Raw genomic sequence first — 26,454 nt, 5'->3', positions numbered from 1 at the left:
GCTGCAACTTTCCAGCTGATCGGTGCTTCTTCTAAGCTCAGCAGAAGTGCCAGGATCAGTGCTGAGCTCCAGCTGGAGCCTGGCGCTGATCCTGGCGCTTCCACTCAGCCCTGACAGCCCTGCAGCTCCAGCCATCTCTCACTCAGGCTTGTGCGGTGCTGCCACTGGTTCAGCTCATTCCCCTCCCCCGCTACCACTTCTCTAGGATGGTCATGTACCACCTGCCAGGTGCCAATGTACCACAAGTGGTACCCGTACTACTGGTTGAAAAGCCCTGCTATAGAGGGATCTTCTTGCCTGGGCAAAAGCCAAGCCTCTCACACTCGGGAGACCTCATAGGTTTGCATAGCCATAATGTTTTCATAGACAGCAGGATGTTCCTGGATCACCCGGGCATTCGTTGGGGCAGACTGGATCCCATCCAGCAGACACTGGTGCAAAAAGACATACTGATCCTGTGGAAAGAGAGAGAGAGGAGCAGGGGAGGGTTAGATAGCTGAACATGGCATAAACAATTGATTTGAGTTGCCCCACAGGGACATCAGCGGTGGTCAGAGGTATTGGCCAATTCGTTAAACACACACACACACACACACGCACGCACACCCAAAACCCAGTGATGCAGAAATCATACTGGGAAATGTGGCTGTTTGTATAGCTATATGCACGTGGCAAGCTCAGTTGGGAGTTGATTCAAACGTACCCCAGTTCCTTCCAGAGCATATACCCAGGGCTTTTTTTCTCATAGAACGCTCAGAACGGAGTTCCGGCACCTTTTTTGGATGGAACCTTGTAGGGTAGGCAAGGCAGGTTGTATGAGATATGTGAGTTCCGGCACCTTTTTCTTTTACAAAAAAAAGCACTGCAGATACCCATTTGCCCAGCTTTGGGGTGGGGGTGGGGGGAATGCCCAGCTGACTTGGCCTGATTTCAGAAAGCTAAGCTAGATCAGACCTGGAAGTAGTAATTGGTCCTGGAAGATCACCAGAAAAATCCATGGCTGTAACTTAGCTTGGGAGGTCAAAACAAAAACTCTTGGCACCGGGAGATCGACAGGGAATTGCAGGGCAGCAGGCGTAGCCTTTGAGGGTTGAAAAATTAATACTGCAGGAAGACAATGGCAAACGGTTTCCTTCCTGTTGCCAGGAAAACTAAATAGATGTATTGATTGCAGTCGCCAGGACTAGAGCTCAACTCCAAGGCAGCTTTATCTTTTTCACAGTAAGTGTGAGCACCAACTGAGTGGCTTGGGAGTTAAAAAAAAAAGACTAATCCTATCAATCAGAATAGAGATGGAAGGGACTTGGAGGTCATCTAGTCCAACCCCTTGCTCAAACAGGAGACCCTATACCAGTGATGGTGAACCTTTTAGAGACCGAGTGCCCAAACTCCAACCCAAAACACACTTATGTATTGTCAGGTGCCGGGTGGGCGTGGTCCATTGGGTGGGCGTTGCCCATTGGGTGGGCGTGGCTGCGGTGGTAACAGCAGACTGGGTGGAACTAAAAGGTTCAATCAATCAATTCCAACTTTCCGAGATCTTTTTTTTTCCTGCAAGAAATTGAAATTGATTGATTGAACCTTTTTTTTTTTGCACACGTCGGAGGCCTAAAGCGAAAAGGTTTTATAAAACCCAGCTGAAGGCCTAGGACTGGGGCGATGGCGCGGGTTCCCACAGAGAGGGCTCTGCATGCCACCTATGGCATGCGTGCCATAGGTTCGCCACCATGGCCCTATACCATTTCAGACAATTGGCTCTCCAGTGTCTTCTTAAAAACCTTCAGTGATGGAGCACCTACAACTCCTGAAGGCAGGCCTGGTTTATTGTTCTAACTGTCAGGAAGTTTCTCCTTAGTTCCAGGTTGCTTCTCTCCTTGATTAGTTTCCATCCATTGCTTCTTGTCCTGCCCTCTGGAGCTTTGGAAAATAAGTTGACCCCCTTCTCTTTGTGGCAACCTCTCAAATACTGGAATACTGCTATCATGTTCCCCTTAGTTCTTCTTTTCTCTAGATTGGCCGTACCCAGATCCTACAACTGTCCTTCGTATGTTTTAGTCTCCAGGCCTTTAATCATCTTAGTTGCTCTTCTTTGCACTTTTTCCCCAAAGTCTCAACATCTTTTTCGTAATGTGGTGACCAAAACTGAATGCAGTATTCCAGGTGTTAAAGCCTTAGTTAATAGTTAGACAGAAAATGACCAGGAAGCTCTTGATGGAAAATAAAAGCACCCCATAGAAAAAAAGACAATAGCAGTCCCTCGGGTACCGTCCCAAAAATGCTTTTCTAAAAGGCAATTGGACTTTCTGGTGTGTGCGGTTTTTTCCCCTCGAAAAATGTTTCACTTCTCATTCAAAACGTTTCTTCAGTTCTAACTGACTGGTGGGGAACGGAAGGATTTATATTCTTTGCAGTCATCCTGTCGTTAGCACTCTGAAGGTCAGTCCTTAGTTCTGAAGATCGTTGAGGCCAGTTGCGGATTTATCTGTGCCCTCAGGGTCACCTGAATCAAAGTGCAAGCGGGTGTGGAAGCTTCATGGGACGAAGGACTGTGTTGTGGACGGGAGAGAGGTGGGCTCCTATCCTTCCCTTTCTGTTGAGGCCTGCAGGGTTGTTCAATTTAACGTAGATGGCCTCTTTGACTCCCCCTTCTTCAAATACCTTTGGACCATTTTTCACACTGACAACCATTGCCGCATCCCCGGGGTCACATGATCAGGGTCCGGAGTACCTCAGGGATCACCTGTTGCCGGCATCAACTTCCCTCCGCCCTGTGCATTCCCACAGAGAGGGCCTCCTCAGGGTGCCACCGGTCAGAGAATGTCGTCTGGTGGCCCCCAGGGGGAGGGCCTTCTCTGTGGGCGCCCCGGATTTATGGAATCGGTTGCCGGTTGAGCTCCGGATGGCGCCCGACCTTCGCTCCTTCCGACGCGATCTGAAGACTCACTTATTCGAACAAGCCGGCCTGGCCTGATGGGGGATGGGTTGGGATTTTACTGTTGTTTTTAATATATGTATTTATTGTTTTAGCTTGGGCATTGTGTTTAATTCTTTTTTAACTTTTGTATTTTTGTATTTTTATATGTTTGCCCTGTTCACCGCCCTGAGTCCTTCGGGAGAAGGGCGGTATATAAATAAAAAATTTTTTAAAAAATTCAGGCGCTTGGCAGCTGACTCGTATTTATGATGGTTGCCGTGTTCCCCGAGTCACATGGTCACTTTTTTTGCAACCTTCTGACCAACACAGTCAGGTGGAAAAACCTGACTCACTTGACAACCCTGTGGCTAATTTCACAACTGCCGCGATTCGCTTAACAACTGTGGCAAGAAAGGTCGTACAGTGGGACGAAACTCACTTAACAAATGTCCTGCTTAGCAACAGAAATTCTGGGCTCAGTGGTAGTCGTAAGTTGAGGACTACTTGTACCTGCCAACTGTACAACCTGAGAAGGGATATGGGTCAAATCCAGAGGAACTCTCAAAATGAGCGGTGGAGCATGTATGTAATTCTTCCCCCGCCACTTCTCCCTGACAAATTCTCTAAATAATTCAGAGATGTTTGCCCATAGACCAGATCTGCTTCTCCATGTCACTGTTTTCCATTCTCTCACCTCATTCTGGATCATGAGTGGACGGTTCCTTCTCAGTTTCTCAACAAATGAAAAGACACCAATCTCTCCTCGGTCCTGGGCTTCACACAGGAGTGAATCTAGAGAAATAAACGTGCCTGTCCGGCCCACCCCAGCACTGGAAAGGTGGAAAAATGAAGAAGAAGAAGAAAAAAAAAGAGGCAATCAGGCATGGAGAACCTCAACTATGCTCTAGATCAGGGGTCCTCAACCTTGGCAACTCTAAGATTTGTGGACTTCAACTCCCAGCTTTGCTGGCTGAGGAATTCTGGGAGTTGAAGCCTACAAGTCTTAAAGTTGCCAAGGGTTGAGGACTCCTGCTCTAGATGTATGTTATGACTAAGGAAGACGACTTTGACAGAAATAGGCAAGAACGTTACATAAGCAGAGAGGGCTAAAATAGTCCTGGGAAGCAAAATAGTCTTTGGAAGTCACTCAGGCTGATTTGTTCCCGATTCATTGGAGCATAAGAAGAAGGTAAAGTAAAGCACACACAAGCTTGCAAGATTCTGTTATCATAGCCTATGAGGGTGAAAGTTCCTTCTCCAAGCTTGTGGGTTGGTTTCCAAACGTTTCGTTACCAGGCTAGGTAACACCTTTAGCGGAGTTTAGGGGACGTCAGTGTCAATGTTCTCCTGTTTATAAGGGCTTCAGGTGTGGGTGTGTCAAGTGAGGGTCTTCTGATGGGTCTTGTGATGGGTCAGGTGTGAGTCATCAGTGAGAGGCTTGTGATGGGTCTTGTTATGGGGAGGTTACCTCAGGCCAGGGTCATTAGGAGGTGAACTGCTGGTGGGGGGGAGGAGGGGGGTTTGCGTGGGTCGTTTGAGGGTCGGTGCTGTCTCTGGTTGGCTGTGTGGTTGATTTGGATCCTGAGGGGTTCGTAGGCTGGCTGTAGGTCAAGGTGTCTGCTGATGGAATTGCTTGCGATTGGCCGGGCTTCGATGAACTCACGAGCCTGGCAGGTGGTAGCATGGCCGATGATTTCGGTGTTGCTCCAATGGAACTGGTGTTGTTTGGTGTCAGTAGGGGTAGAGATTATAGCCTATCTCAATAAAGTATAGCTCTAGTTTTGGGTGGCGTTGATTTCCCAGCCTGGTCTATCTAGTGAGGCAGACACCATGGGAGATATTCTAGATCAGCCTTATTCAGCCTGGGGCCCTCTAGATATCTTGAACTTCAACATCCATCATCCCCAACCAGCATGACCTATATGACTTTCTCGGTGCTTGATTTATTGGAAAGTGAAGGGAGACTGAAGCCCTCAGCGGAGAAGATCCTAATCAATAGTGCCACCTTGCTTAGAAAGAAGAGTCACTCTGAGCAGATCCATTGGAGAAGATCTCAGTAATGAGTGTCCCACCTTCCCTTGGTTTTTTTCTTGCCCCGGACCTTCTCACTCCCACTTGATGTACCTGCAGTGAACCAGAACTGGCCCATTATCCTTCATTTTGTCCAAGTCCTGCCTGACAAGATCTCGGAAACGAAGAATGGTGTCTGTGGTTTGGGGCACACCATGATCTGGCCATGATGTGTAGTGATAATGCCTAGCATGGCGAACTTCAAACGTGCTCACCTGTTAATAATAATAATAATAATAATAATAATAATAATAATAATAATAATAATAATAATAATAATAATAATAATAATAATAATAAAGTTGGAAGGGATCTTGGAGGTCACCTAGTCCTGACCTTCCTTCTCAGGCAGGAAACCCTAAGTATACCATTTCAGACAACTGGCTGTCCAGTCTCTTCTTAAAAACTTCCAGCTTCTGGAGGCAGGTTGTTCCACTGGTTAATTGTTCTAACTGTCAGGAAGTTTCTCCTTAGTTCTAGGTTGCTTCTCTCCTTGACTAGTTTCCATCCGTTGCTTCTTGTCCTGCCTTCAGGCGCTTTGGAGAATAGCTTGACTCCCTCTTCTTTGTGGCAGCCCCTGAGATATTGGAACACTGCTATCATGTCACCCCTCGCCCTTCTCTTCGTTAAACTAGACATATCCAATTCCAGCAACCATTCCTGGAATTATGTGTTGAGAAACACATAATTCAGATATTCCCCAAACCAAGACACAAATTTGGGGGAGTACGATTTTCCCCCCCTTGTACTTGGGAACTCTTGATATTCACCCATGCCTACTCCCCTTTCTTTTTCCCCTACATCCCTTTTTGGCTCCCATAGGTACCTGAGCATGGGAAATGATGGTGTATTTTTCCCTTGGGCTGTCAAGGTGGAAGTCACTTGAAAAGGATTGAGCCAGGTAGCACTTCTTGCGGCATGTTAAGCTCAGAAGGAGAAGGCAGCTTTGAGTCTCAATCACTCACCTGCTTGATGCAGAAGTCACGGACAGACCAATCAGGGAGTATGGTTTCTGTCATAACAGACACAGTAATGTTATCATAGGTGCAGGGGGTGTAGTCCAAGGGCCAATAGTGTTCACATTTCACCTGGTCAGGAGAAAAATTGGAAGGACATTTGATGGGATTTGTAGCACTGGGGACAAGTGGTAAAGTTATGAGATGCCTGTCAAATTGGGTGTCAACCACCCCACTCAGTCATCTAGCACAGGGCTTTTCAACCAGCGGTATGGGTACCACCTGTGGTACATTGGCACCTGGCAGGTGGTATGCAACCATCCTAGAAAAGTGGTAGCGGGGGAGAGGAATGAGCTGAAGCGGTGGCAGCACAGCACAAGCCTGAGCGAGAGACGACTGGAGCTGCAGGGCTGTCAGGGCTCAGCAGAAGCGCCAGGATCAGCACCAGGCTCCAGCTGAAGCTCGGCGCTGATCCTGGCGCTTCTGCTGAGCCCAGAAGAAGCACCAATCAGCTGGAATGTTGCAGCATCTCCAGGGTTTTGTGATTTACATTCAGATGCTTGGCAACTGATTCATATTTATGACGGTCACGGTGTCCCAGGGTCATGTGAAGTGACCGAAACATGCTGCAACCACCCAGCAGACGGGGGGGGGGGTAAAAACCGAACATACCCCCACCCCACCCCCGCTGCCAATCCTCAACAGAAATGCTCACAACAATGAAAATCTCGGACAGGAGGAAGAGTGCCGCTGGGTGGGCAGGCAGGTGTCTTGCTCGGCTGTGGCTTGGGGGGCACTTTTTTCCAGTGCCATTGTAACTTCGAACAGTCACTAAGCGAACTGTTGTAAGTTGAGGACTACCTGTACTTCATCACTTTTTTCCTTTTTTTTTTTTGGTCATCAAGTTTTTGACACCTTGCTAGGCGACTGGTGGTACTCGGATGTTGCCCTATCCTAAAAGTGGCACAATGGGTGAAAAGGTTGAAAAGCCCTGCTCTAGCAAAGAAACACTCCTGGCCATTTGTTTTACCGAGACTGTACTTTAAATGATTGCAGAAGTGGTGTAAGCTAAACCTGAGGAAAGGAAAGTTCATTTTCACTCCCCCCACCCCCTCTGGCCATCCCCCACCCCCCCAGTTATCTGCAAATGTCCAATCAGTTGCTTGCAGGGCTTTTTATGTCATAGAACGCTCAGAACGGAGTTCCGGCACCTTTTTTGGACGGAACCTTGTAGGGTAGGCAAGGCGGGTTGTATGACGTGTGTGTTCTGGCACCTTTTTCTTTTACAAAAAAGCACTGGTTGCTTGTATATTGTTTAGGAAACAGGTGCTGGGTTTCCAGCTCTGCATATCCTTACTTGACCTTGGCTGGCTGGAGCTTCTCACGTGACTCAGCTGAGCTTCCATTCTCACCTTCTCCCTTTCATTCCAAAATTTCCCTTCCCATCCCCTCCCCCCCCAACAATGGCTGCCAGCTCATGAAGCCTGGATGGCTGAGATGTAGCCATGGCATTTGGATTCTGAGATTAAAAAGAGCAAAACCTTTCAAAGCCCAGCACTGCATCCCTCCAGCACATGCTTGGTGCTGAAGCAAAGGGCCATCCTCACCCTTCCGTTCTCAACGCAATTTGTGAGCATGACTATGGTGGTGATCCGCTGCTCCCATATCATGCGCCAGAAGTCACGGAGCGTGGCAGGCAGCGGTCCCTGTGCTGCGATGAACTCCTTCTCCTTCTTGCAGCCCTTGGGAGGGGAGAGGTGTTACATCAGTTTATATCTACATACACACAAAAACATTTGCTCATTTTTTTAAAAAAATCATTGTTGTATTTCTAAAAAAGCGTTGCATGTTGTGCTCAAGGCTGCCTTGGTCAAAACGAAGCGTTGCTCTGAGACTCGGGAGAAGTCAACAAAACAATTGTTTCCGAAAGGCAGAGCGATGTCTCCTTATGCCCCTGCACGTGGACTGAAATTGCATTACTTTCCATTAAGTCATTAGGAGCACATAGGCTCCCAGACTAATAGATCCCAAAGAGGAGAACACAATTTAGAGATGACCGTCTACGGGAGCTGGCCTAAAAGCAAGCACTTTGATATGTGGTGCTCATTTATGACGGGCGAAGCCGAAGCAGACTCTCAAAGTGGCCTTTGTTAAGTGAAGATGAAAGGTTTGGAGGGGGAAAAAAATAGAGTCCAAATTACATTAGACGTCAAAGGGCAAACATATATTGCATCAAATGGAAATAATACTTCCAGTTAGCTGTATCAGTGGCAGAAGATGGGGAGAGGCAACCATTTTCAGGGTGGAGATCATATTTGGCTTTTGGGCTGCGGGGCTGAAATCCAAAAAAAAAAAAGGTGTATCAAAATAACAGGATCCAGGACACCCGCATTTGTTGTCATTAGCACCGTATGTTCAAATGTAGTGAAATGTATGATCAAATATGGTGAAATTGCTGCAGCTGCCAAAAAAGCCTACACGGTCCTAGGTTGCATTAATAGAGGGATAGAATTAAGATCACGTGAAGTGTTAATACCACTTTACAATGCCTTGGTAAGGCCACACTTGGAATACTGCATCCAGTTTTGGTCGCCACGATGTAAAAAAGATGTTGAGACTCTAGAAAGAGTGTAGAGAAGAGCAAGAAAGACGATGAGGGGGCTGGAGGCTAAAATATATGGAGAACGTTTGCTGGAATTGGATATGCCTAGTCTAGTGAAAAGGACTAGGGGATGATGACATGATACACGTGTTCCAATATCTCAGGGGCTGCCACAAGGAAGACGGAGTCAAGCTCTTCTCCAAAGCAACTGAAGTCAGGACAAGAAGCAACGGATGGAAACTAACCAAGGAGAGAAGCAACCTGGAACTAAGGAGAAATTTTCCTGATACTTAGAACAATTAATCAGTGGAATCAGAAGTTGTAGGTGCTCCAACACCGGAGGTTTTTAAGAATGGATTGGACAACAATTTATCTGAAATAGTATAGGGTTTCCTGCCTGAGAAGGGGGTTTGACTAGAAGACCTCCAAGGTCCCTTCCGTTGTTCTGTTCTGTTCTGAATATGGCTATGATCCATTACTTAATCATTTCTCTCTTCTGTTGCACTAAAAATAGCAATTCACTAGCAACTATGAAAGGCTTCTGGATATAACATCCAGTATCAGGGTTGCACATTATTCATCTTGGCATTTGGAATTAATTTGGAATGCTTTAAACATGTCCCAGCATGAGCAGTTCAGGGAGTCAAACTGGCTTCCATCTACTTTTTCAGCACTCTTAGCCAACATCGCATCCCAAAAAGGCAGTAGCGAAGACATACAGGCATGTAGCTAGCATTGATGTAGTCTGAATAGGGATCTTCTTGCTTGAGGGTGAGATGGACTCGTGCATGGTCATCTGTGGAGAAAGAACCAAAAATGGCACTCAGGAGAAGATTGAGAGCAAAAGAATAGTAGTGAAGATAAGAAACACATAGGACCTCAGTCTTTCTGGTTGAAATCCAGCATTGTCTCCATTATATTACATTGACCCAGAATTCTAGATAAAAATTCTAGTGATTCTCAAGCACTAGTGTAGAGCATTAAAGTGTCCTCTGTGGAATGGTGACTGTTGAGTTGCACCAAAACCAATTAGACTTGAATCAGACTTCTACAGTGGGATGTTCAAAGTTCAAGCAGGATCTTTTACATTGAGTGTAATGGGTGAAATTCTGGAACAAAAATATAGGCAAAGCTTGCCAAACACAGCTTTTGGAATGCTATTCAATTCTTTTACCATTACTGGCCATAAGAGGCACTTGTATTTTCTTCTAGGTAATGACACAACATGTCCTCTGTCCAGTTGGTGAAAAAGAAAACTCATAGGACATTATTTTACCAAGAGTATAAACTTTACTGAATATACCATATTGGCACAATCAAAGCGAAACCAGCTCTGGGTTTCCCATGCAAAAGCTAGCATAGTTAATTCCCCCTTTTCCCTATGGGCCACCCATAATCCATTACATCCACCAATCACTTCTTTCCACATTGTTATGGGTACCAGCGGCCATGCTAATCCACCTGCTCAAAATGTCCTTGGGTTGGAGCACTGTCTGACGGGAACTGGTGATGCCCAGATGCAATTCCCTCTGCCCATGCATTTCATCCCACCCTCCTCCCTTTTCTTTGTCAAGCTGCGAGCAAAGCAGAATATAGGTGAGAGTGCAAATTAGTCTTGACAGTGTGTATATGTCAGAGATGTCCACAGGGTGGTCAAAAATATCGGGCTGGGGGAAAGGGCTTGGATCACACAACTGCCAGTTTGACTTTTTGACCCTTTTGCAGATGCTCCTGGAGTGTGTTGAGTTTCTGTCTTCCCCCTTTTTGTGTGTGTGTCTATGTGTTTTTGTGTGTGTCTATGTGTCTATGTGTGGTAGGGATACGGTGGCTCAGTGCTTCCCAGAGGACAAAGAATCAGTGGAGCTTGGAATATCTAATAGGTAGGAAGTGGGCAAAGATGGGGCCTCCCTATCAGTTTACAGAGTATATCTATATTTATGCATAATTGTTTTAATCTGGCAAGATTCTGTCTGTTGGGTAACAACAATAAATCGCGATAGCGCTTAGATTTACATACTTCTCCATAGTGCTTTCCACCAGTCTCTGAGCGATTTATAATGTCAGCCTATTGGCCCCAACAATCTGGGTCCTCATTTGGCCGATCTCAGAAGAATGAAAGGCTGAGTCAACCTTGAGCTCATTCAAGATCAAACTCTGGACTGTGGGCAGAGTTAGCCCGCAATACTGCATTCTAGCCACTGCCCCACCAGGGTTTTATATGCCACCAGTATAAAGGTAGTCCTCAAAAGCAACTCAATGTGTCATTATTTGTTCATGGGGCCTGACGTTGTTGTGATTCAGCATCAGCCTGTGGTTTCGGCAGCTGAGTCGGACAATTCTGAAGAGGAGGAGGAGGAGGGGTTTGGAGAGCCTTTGGTGTCAGAGGAAAGTTCTGATGCACCACAGAACTCTCAGCCAGGCCCCTCCATCTTGTTCCTCCTCAGACCCAGCTGTGTGAGCCTGAAAGATTGGAAGAAGACGATCTACAGCTGGCTCTGTTCAGGGATGCTAGGAGCAGGAGGCAATCTAGCAGAACTGAGCAAAGGAAAGCAATGAGGCAACTCGGGAGAAGGCAATGAGAAGCCATGCCTTGAGACTGCTGTTTAAAAGGGGAATGTGTGGGAGGTGCTGGTTGCTGAAGGCAACCGTTTGAAAAGCTTCTGATAAAGTCTTGGTCTGTATTTGTTTAACTTTTGTTTGAACTTTTTCGTTTAGCTTTTGCAAATAAATTTGGGTGGATTAGTTCCAGCCTATTGAATATAAAAAGGGGTTGTCCCTGACATTCCAACAGGGCCGGTCGTAGGCTGGAACAGAACAATTGTGTTTGTGTAGTAGTGCACAGGGAAGCATAGGGCACACTGCATATACCCTATTCTGGGTCTTCTAAGCTGGAGGCAGGAGGGTGTAGAATGGAACTATGCATCCGTTCAATTGGAGGCCATTGGGCAGCTCGCGATTCACAGTTCAAGAGGCTGCTTGACTGTATCTGCCCTAAAGATGCTTTCAGTAGTCCAATGGCCTCTTCAAGCCCAGTTTTAAAGTCAACCCTTCTTTTGCTGACTTCATCCTCCACCCCAGACTGGATCTCATTCTGGTTATTTTCCTGCAGATGGACAGAGAGAGAGAGAGCCCCTTCCGAAGGGGTTCATTCCGATGGGATGGAAAAAAAATAAAATAATGAAAAGGCTTGCGAGGTAAGGGAACGGAACTTACATGGCAGAACGTTGCTATAGCGATTCTTAGCTTGATTTTCATGCTGCTGGGCGACACTCTGGAGCTGAGCTGTCCCCGTGTCCTGCAGTTGCTTTTATGCAGACAAGGAAAGAAGAAATATTGACTCAGTAAAGCAGGGCACAGAGGGCTTCCAAAATAAGACAAAGCAAAAGCAAATGGCGAAAACAAGCTGTCAAGCAAGAGTGTTACTATATTGGAAATCGTCTTCCTTTCAATAACGGAATAACAGAGTTGGAAGGGACCTTGGAGGTCTTCTAGACCAAGGCTTTTCAACCTTTTCACCCATTGTGCCACTTTTAGGATAGGGCAACATCCGAGTACCACCAGCCGCCTAGCAAGGTGTCAAAAACTTGATGACCAAAAAAAAAAAAGAAAAAGAAAAAAGTAAAAAAGTGATGAAGTACAGGTAGTCCTCGACTTACAACAGTTCGCTTAGTGACTGTTCGAAGTTACAATGGCACTGAAAAAAGTGTCCCCCAAGCCACAGCCGAGCAAGACAACTGCCTGCCCGCTTGGCAGCGCTCTTCCTGCTGTCCGAGGTTTTCATTGTTGTGAGCATTTCTGTTGAGGATTGGCATCGGGTGTGTGTGTGTGTGTGTGTTTGGTTTTTATTCCCTCCGTCTGCTGGGTGGTTGCAGCAGGTTTTGGTCACTTCACATGACACTGGGACACTGTGACCGTCATAAATATGAATCAGTTGCCAAGCATCTGAATGTAAATCATAAGATCCTGGAGATGCTGCAACATTCCAGCTGATCGGTGCTTCTTCTGGGCTCAGCAGAAGCGCCAGGATCAACGCGAGCTCCAGCTGGAGCCAGGCGCTGATTCTGGTGCTTCCGCTGAGCCCTGACAGCCAATGAAGAAGATCATGGCGCTTCCACTAAGCCCTGACAACCCTGCAGCTCCAGCCATCTCTCGCTCAGGCTTGTGCAGTGCCACCGGTTCAGCTCATTCCCCTCCCCAGCTACCACTTTTCTAGGATGGTCGTGTACCACCTGCCAGGTGCCAATGTACCACAGGTGGTACCCGTACCATTGGTTGAAAAGTCCTGCTCTAGTCCAACCCCTTGAGCAAGCAGGAGACCTGTCCAATCCCTTCTTAAAAGCCTCCAGTGTTGGAGCACCTACAACTTCTGGAGGCAAGTTGTTTCACTGGTTGATTGTTCTTACTGTCAGGAAGTTTCTCCTTAGTTCTAGGTGGCTTCTCTTTTTGTTCAGTTTCCATCTGTTGCTTCTTCTTGTCCTGCCTTCAGGTGCTTTGGAGAATAGCTTGACTCCCTCTTCTTTGTGGCAGCCCCTCAAATATTGGAACACTGCTATCATGTCACCCCAGTTCTTCTTTTCACTAGGCTAGACATACACCATTCCTGCAAACATTCTTCACATGTTTTAGCCTCCAGCTCCCCCGCCCCCCAATCATCTTTATTGCTCTTGTCCACACTTTTTCCAGCATCTCAACATTTTTTTTGATATTGTGGTGACCAAAACTGGATGCAGTATTCCAAGTGTGGTCTTACCAAGGTGTTATAAAGCAGTAGTATCACTTCTTGTGATCTTGATTCTGTCCACACCTTCGCTCCTTGTTCTCAACCTTTTTCTGATGTGTCAGTTTAGAATAAGTCCCACGAAGTCTATTGACATTTAATGCTAACAGGATGAGGATAGACATCCTCCCAACCAGTTGCTTCGCAGTTGTGCTAGGTTACAAATCCCAACATCCTCAGCCATCATGCCTTGGGATTGATGGTCGCCTCAATTGTTGAAGATGCAGAGATTTCTTAAAAATTGGAGAGGTCTGAGGCGATTTTATCTGAAATCCACCCACAACAACTCTGTTCCTTTGCATCCTAGATCAAAGGAATTGTAGGAAGTCCTCGTCTTACAAGAGTTCCTTTAGTGACCATTCAGAGTGTTATGTACTGGGTTCGTTGCTTGATGACGAAGACGAGGCGAGTGAGTTCAGCAAAGATCATTGTTTATTGCTTGCAGGATCTGAACTGAGGAACAGGGCTGCGAATGCAGCAATTTATACCCTGGACTCTAGGCGGTGGCCAATAGGTTTACAGCAACCTATTGCCGCCCTAGAGGCAACCAATAGCAGCGCTGGAGACGGGTTGTCTGAGGAGCTGGGAGCCGTTAGCCAGCTTCCTTGCTCAAGCAACCTTCCAGCAATTACCCACGTGGTGTTCCCTTAACAAAACAAGCCCAATACATTACACAAAGTTACAAGAGCACTGAAAAGTGTGACTTATGACCGTTTTTCATAGTTACAACCTTTGCAGCATCCCCATGGCCACGTGATCAAAATTCAGACACTGGGCAACTGGAATGAATTTTGCCCCAGGGTTATGTGATCATCACCTAACAACAGTGGCAAGAAAAATTGTAAACTGGGGCAAATGCCACACTTAACAAATAAAATTTTGGCCTCAATTGCAGTCGTAGGTCTACATGTGCTTTTTGTCCACCGAAGCCAATGATTCCATGCATGAAAATTGGGGGAGAAAGACAAAATACTGAAAAGTGATTTCCTTGAATGAAATTCTGAACCATATTTTGACTGGATCCAGCTCGGGTGTGGAGTTGGACAATTGTTTCCCTTCCTCACCCCACAACCCATGCTCCCCCTGGGGGAAAAAAAGGCCTTCCTTAAGTGAACGCGGTGGCTCAGTGGGTTAGGACGCTGAGCTTGTCGATCAGATGGTCGGCAGTTTGGCGGGTCAAATCCCGAGTGCCGCGTAACAGAGTGAGCGCCTGTTACTTGTCCCAGCTTCTGCCAACCTAGCAGTTTAAAAGCACGTAAAAATGCAAGTAAAAAAATAGGGACCACTACGGTGGGAAGGTAACAGCGTTCCATGCGCCTTTGGCGTCTAGTCATGCCGGCCACACGACCACGGAGACATCCTCGGACAAGCGCTGGCTCTTCGGCTTTGAAACGGAGATGAGCACTGGCCCCTAGAGTTGGAAACGACTAGCACGCATGTGCGGGGGAACCTTTACCTTTACCTTTTTAAGTGAACCTATTAAGTGAAGCCAGACTGATAATATCTGGGAATCCATGATTCATACCTGGTGCCAGACAAACCAGACATTTCAGCAGATACGGTGAAAAAGTCATACAAGAATACAACACACTACAGAGGACCACTGAGCTCTGATGCTGTTGCCAAATCTTCCCCATGGCAGCCACAAGATGTGTGGGCTTAAACTGCAAGAAATCCCAGGAAGCATTGCTATTGCTGAGGATTCCTAAAATCCATAAATGTGAAAGGTACTGGGAGAAGGCTAACGGGTGTTTTCATCTGGATAGGTGAGAAAATCTGTTGCTTAGTGTCTGTTTATTTAAAATGTGCCTTTCTGAAGCTTCTGAGGTCTTAAAAAAAACAAACCAACAGCTATTACGCCAGAATTTTTAACAACCCTCAAAAATGGAAAGCGACTCTTTCCCAAACATTATTGTTGCAGACTTCTCTTTCATAAGATGTATTGAGATGAATAAGATGAAATTATAAACATTCCAGCAATCTGAATTGCTGATAATGGGGATATTTGCAGTGGGTTGCTTATATAACAAACTCCTGAGTTGTCATCAGTCTGGAAACTCTTATACCCAGCCATAACAGAGGTGCTAACAAATGGAAGAAAACTGAGGACATATTAATATAAAAAGCTGAATACGATGCAGGGTAGTTGAGATATGGAGCACTCCTTTTTAACAAATATATTTCAAGGTAGGACGAGGAAAGGGATCAATCAGATTAGAGCTTACTATGACAATTGATGTTTACTTGTTCATATTTGCAATGCGTGCCCCCAATCCAATTGAACCAAGTGGAAATTCAAGCTTTGCAGAAGTAAAATTGAAAACCACAATAGCTTCTAAGAACAGTGAACGCGGTGGTTGCAAGTTAATTTAGGAAGTATCAACAACTCAGGTGCTAACACTTGCTTTGCCTACTCTTTCTGCATAACTGATGTTTGCACTGTTGGAAACAATGTATTTATAGATATTTCACAAAAATATGAAGACAAACAAGAGATAGCTAGGTGGGGATCTGCAAACTGCCCCTCCCTCCAAGGAAAGCAGATTGCTGGTGTAATCAAAGAATGCTTCCAACTGGGAACATATATAAATAAGTATACAGGTAGTCCTTGACTTACGACCACAATACAGCCACTGATTTTGTTTGTCAGAAGGTTGCAAAAGGTGATCACATGACCCTGGGACACTGCAAACATCATAAATATGAGCCAGTTGCCAAGGGCCTGAATTGTGATCACATGACTATGGGGATGCTGCAAGGGTCACAAGTGTGAAAAAAGGTCACAAGTCACTTTTGTTTTTGTGCCGTTGTAACTTTGAACGGTGACTAAATGAAGTGTTGTAAGTCGAGGACAACCTGTACAATTCAAACATTAGATCATACTGGGCTAGCTTTCCCTCATCTTGCCCCTTCCCTGCTTGGTCTACCTCAGGACTTGAGATTCCCAAAAGGCATAGTCCCGTGGTGGCGAACCTATGGCACGCATGCCACAGGTGGCACGCAGAGCCCTCCCTGTGGGCACGCATGCCATCGCCCCAGTCCTAGGCCTTCAAGCTGGGTTTTATAAAACCTTTTCGCTTTAGGCCATTGCTGCCATGTGAAAAAAAAAAGTTTCAATCAATCAATTTCAACTTATCACGGGGAAAAAAAAGATCTCGCAAAGTGGGAATTGATTGATTGAACCTTTTAGTCCCACCCGGTCTGCCATTATCACCGCAGGCACGCCCACCCAATAGGCCACGCCTACCCAGTGGGCCACACCCACCCGGCACCCGACGATACACAAGTGGGTTTGGGGTTGCAGTTTGGGCATTCAGTCTCTAAAAGGTTCGCCATCACTGGCATAGTCATTCTTTTGGGGAACTCTAGGAGTTGCAGACTCTATCCTCCTGGGGAATGTCAGGTTAATAGTACTCCAGGCAGTGCTTTCTTACCATTGTCTTGAGGGAGACCATAGAAGTCTAAATCTATTATTTGAAGACCCATGGGGGAAGTTTAGATCTTGTGGAGATTCTCAGTCATCCTGGTCGTAATTGTCTCGAAGGTGGTTTTGTTTTTTCCTTCAAAAGGCAACTGGACTTTTTTTTTCCTGAGGAAGAAGAAGAATGCAAGTCCTTGCAGCAGTCCCAAGAAGATTCCACATCCATTTGCACTCTATTTCAAGTGATCCTGGGGGCACAGATCAACCCCCAAGTGGCCTCAATAACTCTCAGAGAGAGTGTGCTAATGACCAGATTACTGCAAAGGAAAAAATATATTTCTATTTCCACCACCCTTATCCTATCAGAACCTATCCTTCCATCCCCACCACCGCCATCATCAGAACTGATGAAGCTTCTTGGATGAGAAGTGAAATGTTTCCTCCTTCTTCCTCCTCAAGGAAAATAATGGAATAACAGAACAACAGAGTTGGAAGGGACCGTGGAGGTCTTCTAGTCCACCTCAGGCAGAAAACTCTGTATCATTTCAAAGAAATGGTTGTCCAATCTCTTCTTAAAAACCTCCAGTGTTGGAGCACCTACAACTCCGGTCGTTCCATTCTTTTAATTGTTCTCACTCTCCTTAGTTCTAGGTTGCTTCTTTCCTTGATTCGTTTCCATCCATTGCTTTTGGTCCTGCCTTCAGGCGCTTTGGAGAATAGCTTGACCTACTCTTTGATATTGGAACAGTGCAAACAACAACAACAACAACCCCAGTCCAGTTGCCTTTTAAAGGAAAAAAAAGCACCTTCCTTTCAGATAAGTTTAGATGTTTTATTTTATTTTTTATTTTAATTCCATTTATATCCCGCCCTTCTCCGAAGACTCGGCTTACAAGCTTAGCAGTAGCCTTCATTCTATGTATATGCCTGCTTATTAGGGCTTTCATACACCCCCCAAGTGGCATTATTACAAAGTCAGCTTATTGCCCCCAACAATCTGGGTCCTCATTTTACCTACCTTGGAAGGATGGAAGGCTGAGTCAACCTTGAGCCTGGTGGGACTCGAACCTGCGCTAATTGCAGGCAGCTGGTGTTACTTAAGGAGGCATTAGCCCACTGCTCCACCAAGGCTCTTGTTCTTCTGTGGGACATCCCAGTGAGTATTTGAAGAATGTAATTAGAGCTTCTGTTCCAATTTCTTTGATTCCTGGGCCCCTAAAGTGCGGGGTTCAGAACTTGACACCATAGGCAGAGTGGAGTCTAACCAATGTAGACCACACTGGAACATACAATCCTTTTATAGAGAACTCGCACATTCATGCAGAATAAAAGGATGACTTAAAATGGAAAACATCGGGATTCTCCCTTGGGCAACATTTTCACTGAAGGGAAAACTATCACCGTGACATGACATTTTCTGTCCAAAGTCCCAGGGCAAGAACTAAAGCACACATTTTTTTTTAAAAAAAAAAGAGAAAATGAGAGGGGGGGGGAACCTCTAATGGTAAATATCACTGATTCAATGTCAGTGCACTTTATTTTTCTAATGTTTTGCAATAGCACAACAGCGAGCAACAGGAATTGAATCCATTTTTTTATATTGCATCCATTTATATGCATTAAGATATATGGAGCATAGAGCAATAGCAGCATTCGTGGTGGCCCTTGGAGGTCATCTAGTCCAACCCCTTGCTCAACCAGGAAACCCTATACCAGGGATGGCAAACCTTTTAGAGACTGAGTGCCCAAACTGCAACCCAAAACCCACTTATGTATTGTTGGGTGCCAGGGGGCGTGGCCAATTGGGTGGGCGTGGCCCATTCAGTGGGCGTGGCTGTGGTGGTAACAGCAGACTGGGGGAGGGACTAAAAAGTTCAATCAATCAATTCCAACTTTGTGAGATCTTTTTTCCCCCCGTGATAAGTCGAAATTGATTGTTTGAACTTTTTTTTTTTGCACAGAGCAGTGGAGGCCTAAAGCAAAAAGGTTTTATAAAACCCAGCTGAAGGCCTAGGACTGGGGCAATGGCGCATGTGCCGACAGAGAGGGCTCTGCGTGCCACCTATGGCACGTGTGCCATAGTTCGCCACCACAGCCCTATACCATTTGAGACAAATGGTTGTCCAATCTCTTAAAAACTTCCGGTATTGGAGCATTCACAGCTTCTGGAAGCAGGTTGTTCCACTGATTAATTGTTCTCACTGTCAGGAAATTTCTCCTCAGTTCTAGCTTGCTTCTCTCTTGGATTCGTTTCCATCCTTTGCTTCTTGTTCTGCCTTCAGCTTTTCTCCAGAAATGTTCGATCGAAAGGAATGTCTGATCCATTGAAACTCACCCATATACAAAGAGAAAGCTCAGTGGAGCAAAATCCTTGTTTCCCAGGATGCTTTGTCCTGGGGCAAACCAGGAGCCCAGGAGCCTCTGACTGTCAATGCTGGGAATCGTTGGATTTGGGGCACTGCAGACAGAGTGGTTTCTAAGCTCTGCCTAGAGACACAGGATTTGCATGATAGGTTCTTCTCTATGACATTCGTGTGTTTCTCAACCAACCCTGCCTGCAACATCTTACCTGGTATTCAACAGCAAAGCCGAAGGCGCTGTCTGACAGCTTCTCGTAGCAATGGCCTGGGAAAGCCGACACAGGCACTGTACCAAGGACTCTATGACAGATAAAAAGTAGAGAAATTGGATCGTTTCGATACCAAAGGGTGCAGGTCAGGTGAGGCTACTCCAAGTAGTTTGGTGGGAATCCTTCAAGGCAGGCCAGAGTAGGAAACCAATGACCTGTAGGCCGCTACTCCTTTTATTGTAAAGCTACAATAACAGAATCTTGCAAGTCTGGATGGGCTTCTCTGCACCCACTTTATTTTCACCTGAACTAAGGAGGGGCTTGACTGAGACCATTTTTTTTCCTTGGCCCAGGCTCAAGCCCCTCTTATCTGCCCATTGCCTTAGTAGCAACTGTTCTCCTGTCCTTCAAGGCCATTCCATCATCTCCCTACATCTGGCCTACATTGCACCTCTCTCTCCCTCTCTCCGTCCCGCTTCTCTCCCTCCCTCCCTCTCCCATTCTCTTTCTCCTTCTCCACATCCCTCCCTCTTTGCCTCTCTCTCTCTTCCCTCTCTCCCTCACCCTCTCCCTCCCTCCTTCCCCTTCCTTCCCTCTCTGTCTCTCTCTCACCCTCTCCTTTCCTTCTTCCCTCTCCCTTTCTCCCTCCCTCTCTGTCCTTCCCTCCCTCTCTCCCTCTCTCCTCCCCTCCCTCCCTCTCCCTTTCTCCCTCCTCTCTCTCTGTCCTTCCCTCCCTCTCTCCCTCTCCACTTCCCTCCCTCCCTCTCCCTTTCTCCCTCCCTCCCTCTCTCTGTCCTTCCCTCCCTCTCTCCCCCTCTCTCTCTCCCTCACTCCCTCCCTCTCTCTCCCTCTCTCCTTCCCTCCTTCTCTCCCTCTCCCATTCTCTTTCTCCTTCTCCACTTCCCTCCCTCTCTCTCTCTCTCTTCCCTCTCTCCCTCACCCTCTCCCTCCCTCCTTCCCCTTCCTTCCCTCTCTCTCTCTCACTCTCCCTCTCTCCTTCCCTCCCTCCCTCTCCCTTTCTCCCTCCTCTCTCTGTCCTTCCCTCCCTCTCTCCCCCTCTCTCCGTCTCCCTCTCCCTTTCTCCCTCCCTCCCTCTCTCTGTCCTTCCCTCCCTCTCTCCCCCTCTCTCTCCCTCTCTCTCCTTCTCTCCTTCCCTCCTTCTCTCCCTCTCCCTCCCATTCTCTTTCTCCTTCTCCACTTCCCTCCCTCTCTGTCTCTCTCTCTTCCCTCTCTCCCTCACCCTCTCCCTCCCTCCTTCCCCTTCCTTCCCTCTCTCTGTCTCTCTCTCCCTCTCCTTCCCTCCCTCCCTCTCCCTTTCTCCCTTTTCTCTCTCTCTGTCCTTCCCTCCCTCTCTCCCCTTCTCTCTCCCTGTCTCCCTCCCTCTCTCCTTCCCTCCTTCTCTCCCCCCTCTTATCTCCCTCCCTCCCTTCTACTTCTAATCCTAGGGAGCGCTTGCCTTCACCACTGCTCGGCCTCAAACAAGATAATATGGTGCTTCTCTTCTAAAAATCTCAAAATTTATTCTCACCCAGACAATCCCACGTCTGGATTCTGCTCCTCCGAGGCATCTGTCCTTCTGAAAGCAAAGGAGGAAAATTGGAAGTGACACTTGGGCAGCATTTGTTAGTGCTCCCATCCTCCTCGGTACAGAGAATGCCAAACAGGACCCTGCTGAACCAAAGTCAACAACGCAAGACCCATTTCCAGGAACTCTGGAACTCAGTGGTCCTTCAGCATGACCTGTGCATTACTCAGATTCCAAGATGCTCTCCGTGCCTGGTTGTTTTCTTACAGACATTTCATTACTCAACTAGGTAACGTCATCTGTACTAGTGGTGCTAGCTAGCTCAGGATGTTACCTAGTTGGATATTGGAATGCCTGCAGAGCACCAAAGACCCCTCAGAGAACAATCCCAAGGTTCAATCCTGAGCTACCAATCTTCTCTTCTATTGGTGCTCACAATCTCAAACATGCTTACCTTGGTCTCCTGAAGTAAAAGAACAGGAAGCCAAGGATGACCAATAGAAGCAGCGCCGCAAAAAGGGATCCAAGCAGAGCCACTGAACACAGAAAGAAAACATAAGATCTTTGGACAAACAGTCGGGGCCAAAAATGTGTGAAACAATTGGTACCGTCCCAATGGAATGGGCTTTTTCAGAAACCATGACTTCATTTGCTATGGCCCAATTAACACCTAATTTACACCGAGATGGTCTTAGATCTCACCTGTAGTACTGATGGAGCACTCCACAGTGTCTGAGACTGCGTATTGGTTGTACCAAAAAGTTTTTATTTTAATTTGGTAGACTTTGGCAGGCTGAAGTTCTTGAATCACCACTGATTCGCTGCAGTTCGGCTCATTTTTCCAGGCTTGATCTGACACGAGGACCACAATTTTACTAACAGCGCTCGCTGGACATGTCCAGGATAATTTCAGACTCCAGCTATCTTGCAAAGGGAGGCATATCAAATCACTTACTTGTTCCGGCTCTGTACAAGCAAGAAGGAAAGAGGATTAGGCAGGCGCCTTCTCACAATCTCGCCAGCTCATTCTACCAACCTTACCCACCCCAGTGTGTCTAGAGGGCTGCTCACATCAGAGAAAATGAAGCAGTCACCTTGAGAAAATGGCAAAAAAAGGAACCAAGCTCCCACCAGGTCCCCTTTTGATTAGAGCTACATTTGGGTTGTGAAACTCTATTTGACTATTATGCTAGTCGTTTCCAACTCTAGGGGCTGGTGGTCATCTCCGTTTCAAAGCCGAAGAGCCAGCGCTTGTCCGAGGACGTCTCCGTGGTCACGTGGCCGGCATGACTAGACGCCAAAGGCGCACGGAACGCTGTTACCTTCTCACCGTAGTGGTCCCTATTTTTCTATTTGCATTTTTACGTGCTTTCGAACTGCTAGGTTGGCAGAAGCTGGGACGAGTAACAGACGCTCACTCTGCTATGCTGCACTCAGGATTCGACCCGCCAAACTGCCGACCTTCTGATTGACAAGCTCAGCGTCCTAACCCACTGAGACACATGGCAGCTAATATGTCTCTGCTGCCAACTGGTGGACATCAGGAGTTTCCAAGCAAGCTATCATATCATATCAACCATGTCCCCTTGGGCTGCTCCTGGGTGCCCGCTTTCCTTAAACATCTCTGCCCCTTCTCCTCTATGCAAGCACCTAGCTTTCCGGGGAAGGCTCCAATGTTGGGAAAGGTGGAAGGAAAGAGGCCAGGATGATGAACAACAAGGTGGATGGACTCTGTTGTAGTGGTGAGGGGTGCACTGTTGGAAGACCTGAAAGACTAGGTGAGGGATAGACATCACGGACAAAATCTGTCTAGGTCAGGGATAGGCAACCTTGGCTCTTTTATGACTCATGGACTTCAACTCCCAGAATTCCTGAGCTAGCCATGCTGAGGGGAAAGGGAGAGGTTTCCAAGCTGAGCCATGCTGGCTCAGGAATTCTGGGAGTTGAAGTCCACGAGTCATAAAAGAGCCAAGGTTGCCTACCTCTGATCTAGGTGATCACTAGGAGTCAAAAACTTGATGGTACAAAATCAATCAATCCTTTGTTGGGCTAGCTAGCTAGCCCTCCCATTTGTTTCCTTTCTACCTAATGTTGCTTCCTATTCTACATGCAGCCTTCTGTAGGTTGGTAGCTCTCAAGTGTACTTTAAGCTTAATGGACAGTTCAGATAAAGGGTGGAACAATTGTCCTCTTCCAGTTATAATCTGAGAACAACCAGAAAAAGTCTTCTACACCGATGCAGAATGGCAGGATATGCCCAGCCATAACGGTGAGCTTCCCCCATTCAGGCAGGGGTTACCATTGCTTAGCGGTCAAGCTTTTCTTGCATGTCGAACATTCCTGCTTCAAATTCCCAAGCATCTAGTTCTCTCTCAAATTTTGCTCTTTTCTGCACTTCACCAGTGGGGGTGGGGATGGGGGGGGAGAGAAATGGGAGGTGGACAGTTCAAGGCTGGCTTTAGTATCAGGCAAAATGGAGGAGGATCTGAGGAGGCAGGTGCAGAGAAACTCCAGTGACAGAGGAGAGAATTATATCACAGGTCTTGCCCACCCACTGATGTCTGAGACTTCATATTGGGTGCACCCAAAAGTTTTTGTTTTAATTTGCTACTTTGGTAGGCTGATGTTCTTGAATCACCACTGATTCGCTGCCATTCGGCTCATTTTTCCAGGCTTGATCTGACCCGAGGACCACAATTTTACTAACAGAGCTCGCCGGACATGTCCGCCGACTGTGCTAAATTAAAATTCAATCACCAGCCTACAGTAGTTTGCTTATGCTCAGGAACTGGTCTTATCATTCTAGCTCAGGGTTTGAGGCAAGACATTGTGGGCCAGCTCTGAAGTCAGATTGTCATAGGCAAAATCTATCTATGTACAGGTACTCTTTGACTTATGAGCACAGCTGAGTCCCAAAATTTTGTTGCTAGCTGAGACGGCTGTTAAAGTGAATTTTGCCCCATTTTACAACTGAATCACTGCAGTTGTTAAGTTACTAACAGGGTAAGTGAATCTGGCTTCCCCATTGACTTTGCCTGTCAGAAAGTCACAAAAGGAGATCACGTGGCCCCAGGACGCTGCAACCATCATAAATATGAACCAGTTGCCAAGCATCTGAATTTTGATCACATGACTGTGGGGACGCTGCAACAGTCGTTTAAGTGTGAAAAATGGTCATAAGTCACTTTTTTCCAGGGACGTAACTTCGAACGGTCATTGTTGTAAGTTGAGGGCTATCTGTAGTAGGAGTAAAAAAAATAACTTGATGGCACATAGTCAACTGATCATTCATAGCCTAATTCTTTCCATAAATCTATTATTCTTTATAAAGGTTGGTTTCTCCCCCGCCCCCACTTCTCTAGCTCTTGTTTTCTCTGTAAAATGAGGATTAAGTACCTGTGGCCTCGTGCTGCTGTAGGCCAATGCTGTCTCTGGACAGGGAACCATTTCCAGCTGTGCTGAAGAGAGTGAAGGTATAATTGGTGCTGGGAGTGAGACCATGCAGAACAGCTTGGTTCAAAGGCTTGGGGTATGTTTCGTTTCCTCTGGATCCACCTGAAGGGCTCCACTGGAGTCGGATGGCACTGAATGGCGAGTTCGGGTTCACCCAGGCAAAATGAGCCGTGGTTTGATTGATCATCCGGATGTGGAAATGGGTCGGGGACAGTGGGGCTGAAAGAGAGAGGTAGAGTGATAGAACAGCAACCCCAGAAAGCAACAACCCTGGTTGTGTTTGAGAGGCAGTTTGGTCTAGTGGTTAAAGCACCAGGCTAAAAACCAGGAGACTGGGAGTTCCAATCCCTCTTTAGGCATCAAAGCCAGCTGGATGATTTTGGGCCAATCACCAGGAGACTGTGAGTTCTAGTCCCGCCTTAGGCATGAAGGCTGCCTGGGTAACTGGGCCTATCACCAGGAAACTGTGAGTTCTAGTCCCGCTTTAGGCATGAAGGCTGCCTGGGTAACTTTGGGCCTATCACCAGGAGACTGTGAGTTCTAGTCCCGCCTTAGGCATGAGAGCTGACAGGGTGACTTTGGGCCAATCACTTTCTCTCAGCACATTGCACATGACAGGTTGATGTGGGGGAAAAGGAGGAGGAAAGGGTATAAGTTAAGTTTGCTATCTTGAATTATATATAGAAAAAAATAATAAAGGCAGGATTAAAAAGGAACAAAATAAAATATAAAAGGGAGAGCTCTCTTTTAAAGGCATTTTTGGCTTCCTGATTTCTTTATGCATGAGGAGACAGCTCCCATCACTCCCAACCACTGGTTCCACATGCTGGGGATGATGGCAGTTGCATCTGACATAACTTGCAGCCAGCTAGAAAAGGCCTGTTGATATGAAGGACTTGGAAATGAGAAGCAGATCTGAACTGAAGGCTGGGAAGCCTCTAGGATTCCTTCATTTATATACAAAATCACATTTTGTGTAGTGCTTGAGCATCCACAACAACCCTGTGAGAAAAGCCAGATAGAGCAAGGTTTCTCAGAAAGATTCACAGCTAAGCAAGGATTGGAAATCTAGCTCTCTTCAGTGCTAGGATAACAATCAAACAAGGTTCTTGAACCCTTTTCAGAGTTGCACTCACATGTTAGAGTCCACAGCTTTGTGGCTTCACTCAAAATCTCATTAAAATCTGAGATCACCTTCACCAGGTACACAAGTCCTGGCTTCAAACTGGAAATGGTGTAATTGAAACCCAGAATGGAGGAGCTGCCCACTTGTGTCCCGTCTTCTCGCCACCAACTGATTCTGTATAAATAATCCGTTGCATTCGGGTCTTTGGGAGGGTTCCAGGCAATGGAAAGGTAATAAGGACTGTAACTTTCCACAGTGATATTCTCAGGACTGTTGGGAGCTGAGGGAAGAGCAGATTTCGTTAGCCTGGTGTCCCAATACCAGGTGGTCAAATATCCTTACAACTCAGAAAAGATTTGGGCTCATTCAAGTCTCTGTTCGAGTTGGTCAAAAGAATTCTGGGAGTTGAAGTCCACACATCTTACAAGTTGCCAAGGTTGAGAAACTCTGCTCTGGCCTGTTCTGTAAATATAGGGGGAAATTGGAACATTTTTCTCTGCAATGAGCAGGGTTGCCACCAATATTTCTCATGCTATGGCAACCACCAGGGCCCCAGTATCTGGGAAGGACCCATCAAAGCCCTCCTCTGATATTTTGTTTCTGGCCTAGAGCTTTGAGCGTCAACCAGCAGCCATTTTGAATTTATCCTGTGTTGTTACATAAACCCCAGTGACAAATCAAATTGGTAGCTAAAATCCATTGCTGGTAGTCCTCACTTAACAAACGCAAATGGGACTGGCAACTCCATCTTTAAGCAAATCAGTCACTAAGAGGGAAATCATATGATCGCAAAGGGCTTGCAGCCTCACTTTGTACATGGCTGCTAAGCAAATCACTTGCGGTCATTAAGTGAGATATCGAATGACTGTAATGGACTTATGATTTCACTTCTGCTGTCATGTGACCACGACTTGCAAGTTTACTATCTGCTTCTCCCTGACTCTGCTTGTTGGAAGTGTGCAAATGGCAACCACACGAACACGGGATGCTGTGGTCATAGCTTTTGGTTTTGCGTCACAGCGAAACGGATGTAAAAAGGCA

General features: G+C 46.6%; 1 protein-coding gene across 1 annotated transcript in view; it reads right to left on the bottom strand.

The window, feature by feature from the left end:
• Positions 1 to 317: 317 nt before the first annotated feature.
• Positions 318 to 26,454, bottom strand: part of LOC308678679 (receptor-type tyrosine-protein phosphatase H-like) — a gene marked incomplete at both ends in the record, with an annotated part of 67,863 nt that continues 41,726 nt past the window's right edge. Inside the window, 13 exons of the mRNA XM_081345909.1 lie at positions 318 to 455; positions 3,609 to 3,744; positions 5,039 to 5,199; positions 5,950 to 6,072; positions 7,548 to 7,682; positions 9,262 to 9,338; positions 11,756 to 11,846; positions 19,310 to 19,400; positions 20,838 to 20,885; positions 21,289 to 21,370; positions 21,537 to 21,686; positions 24,231 to 24,506; positions 25,424 to 25,693. Of these exons, the coding sequence (XP_081202035.1) occupies positions 318 to 455; positions 3,609 to 3,744; positions 5,039 to 5,199; positions 5,950 to 6,072; positions 7,548 to 7,682; positions 9,262 to 9,338; positions 11,756 to 11,846; positions 19,310 to 19,400; positions 20,838 to 20,885; positions 21,289 to 21,370; positions 21,537 to 21,686; positions 24,231 to 24,506; positions 25,424 to 25,693 (1,778 nt within the window). The remainder of the gene's footprint in view (positions 456 to 3,608; positions 3,745 to 5,038; positions 5,200 to 5,949; positions 6,073 to 7,547; positions 7,683 to 9,261; positions 9,339 to 11,755; positions 11,847 to 19,309; positions 19,401 to 20,837; positions 20,886 to 21,288; positions 21,371 to 21,536; positions 21,687 to 24,230; positions 24,507 to 25,423; positions 25,694 to 26,454) is intronic.

Source organism: Vipera berus (assembly GCF_964194415.1).
Source record: "Vipera berus genome assembly, chromosome: Z".
Lineage (NCBI taxonomy): Eukaryota > Metazoa > Chordata > Lepidosauria > Squamata > Viperidae > Vipera > Vipera berus.
The sequence above is the reverse complement of the archived record's forward strand: the minus strand, read 5'-3'. Positions and strand labels throughout refer to the sequence as shown.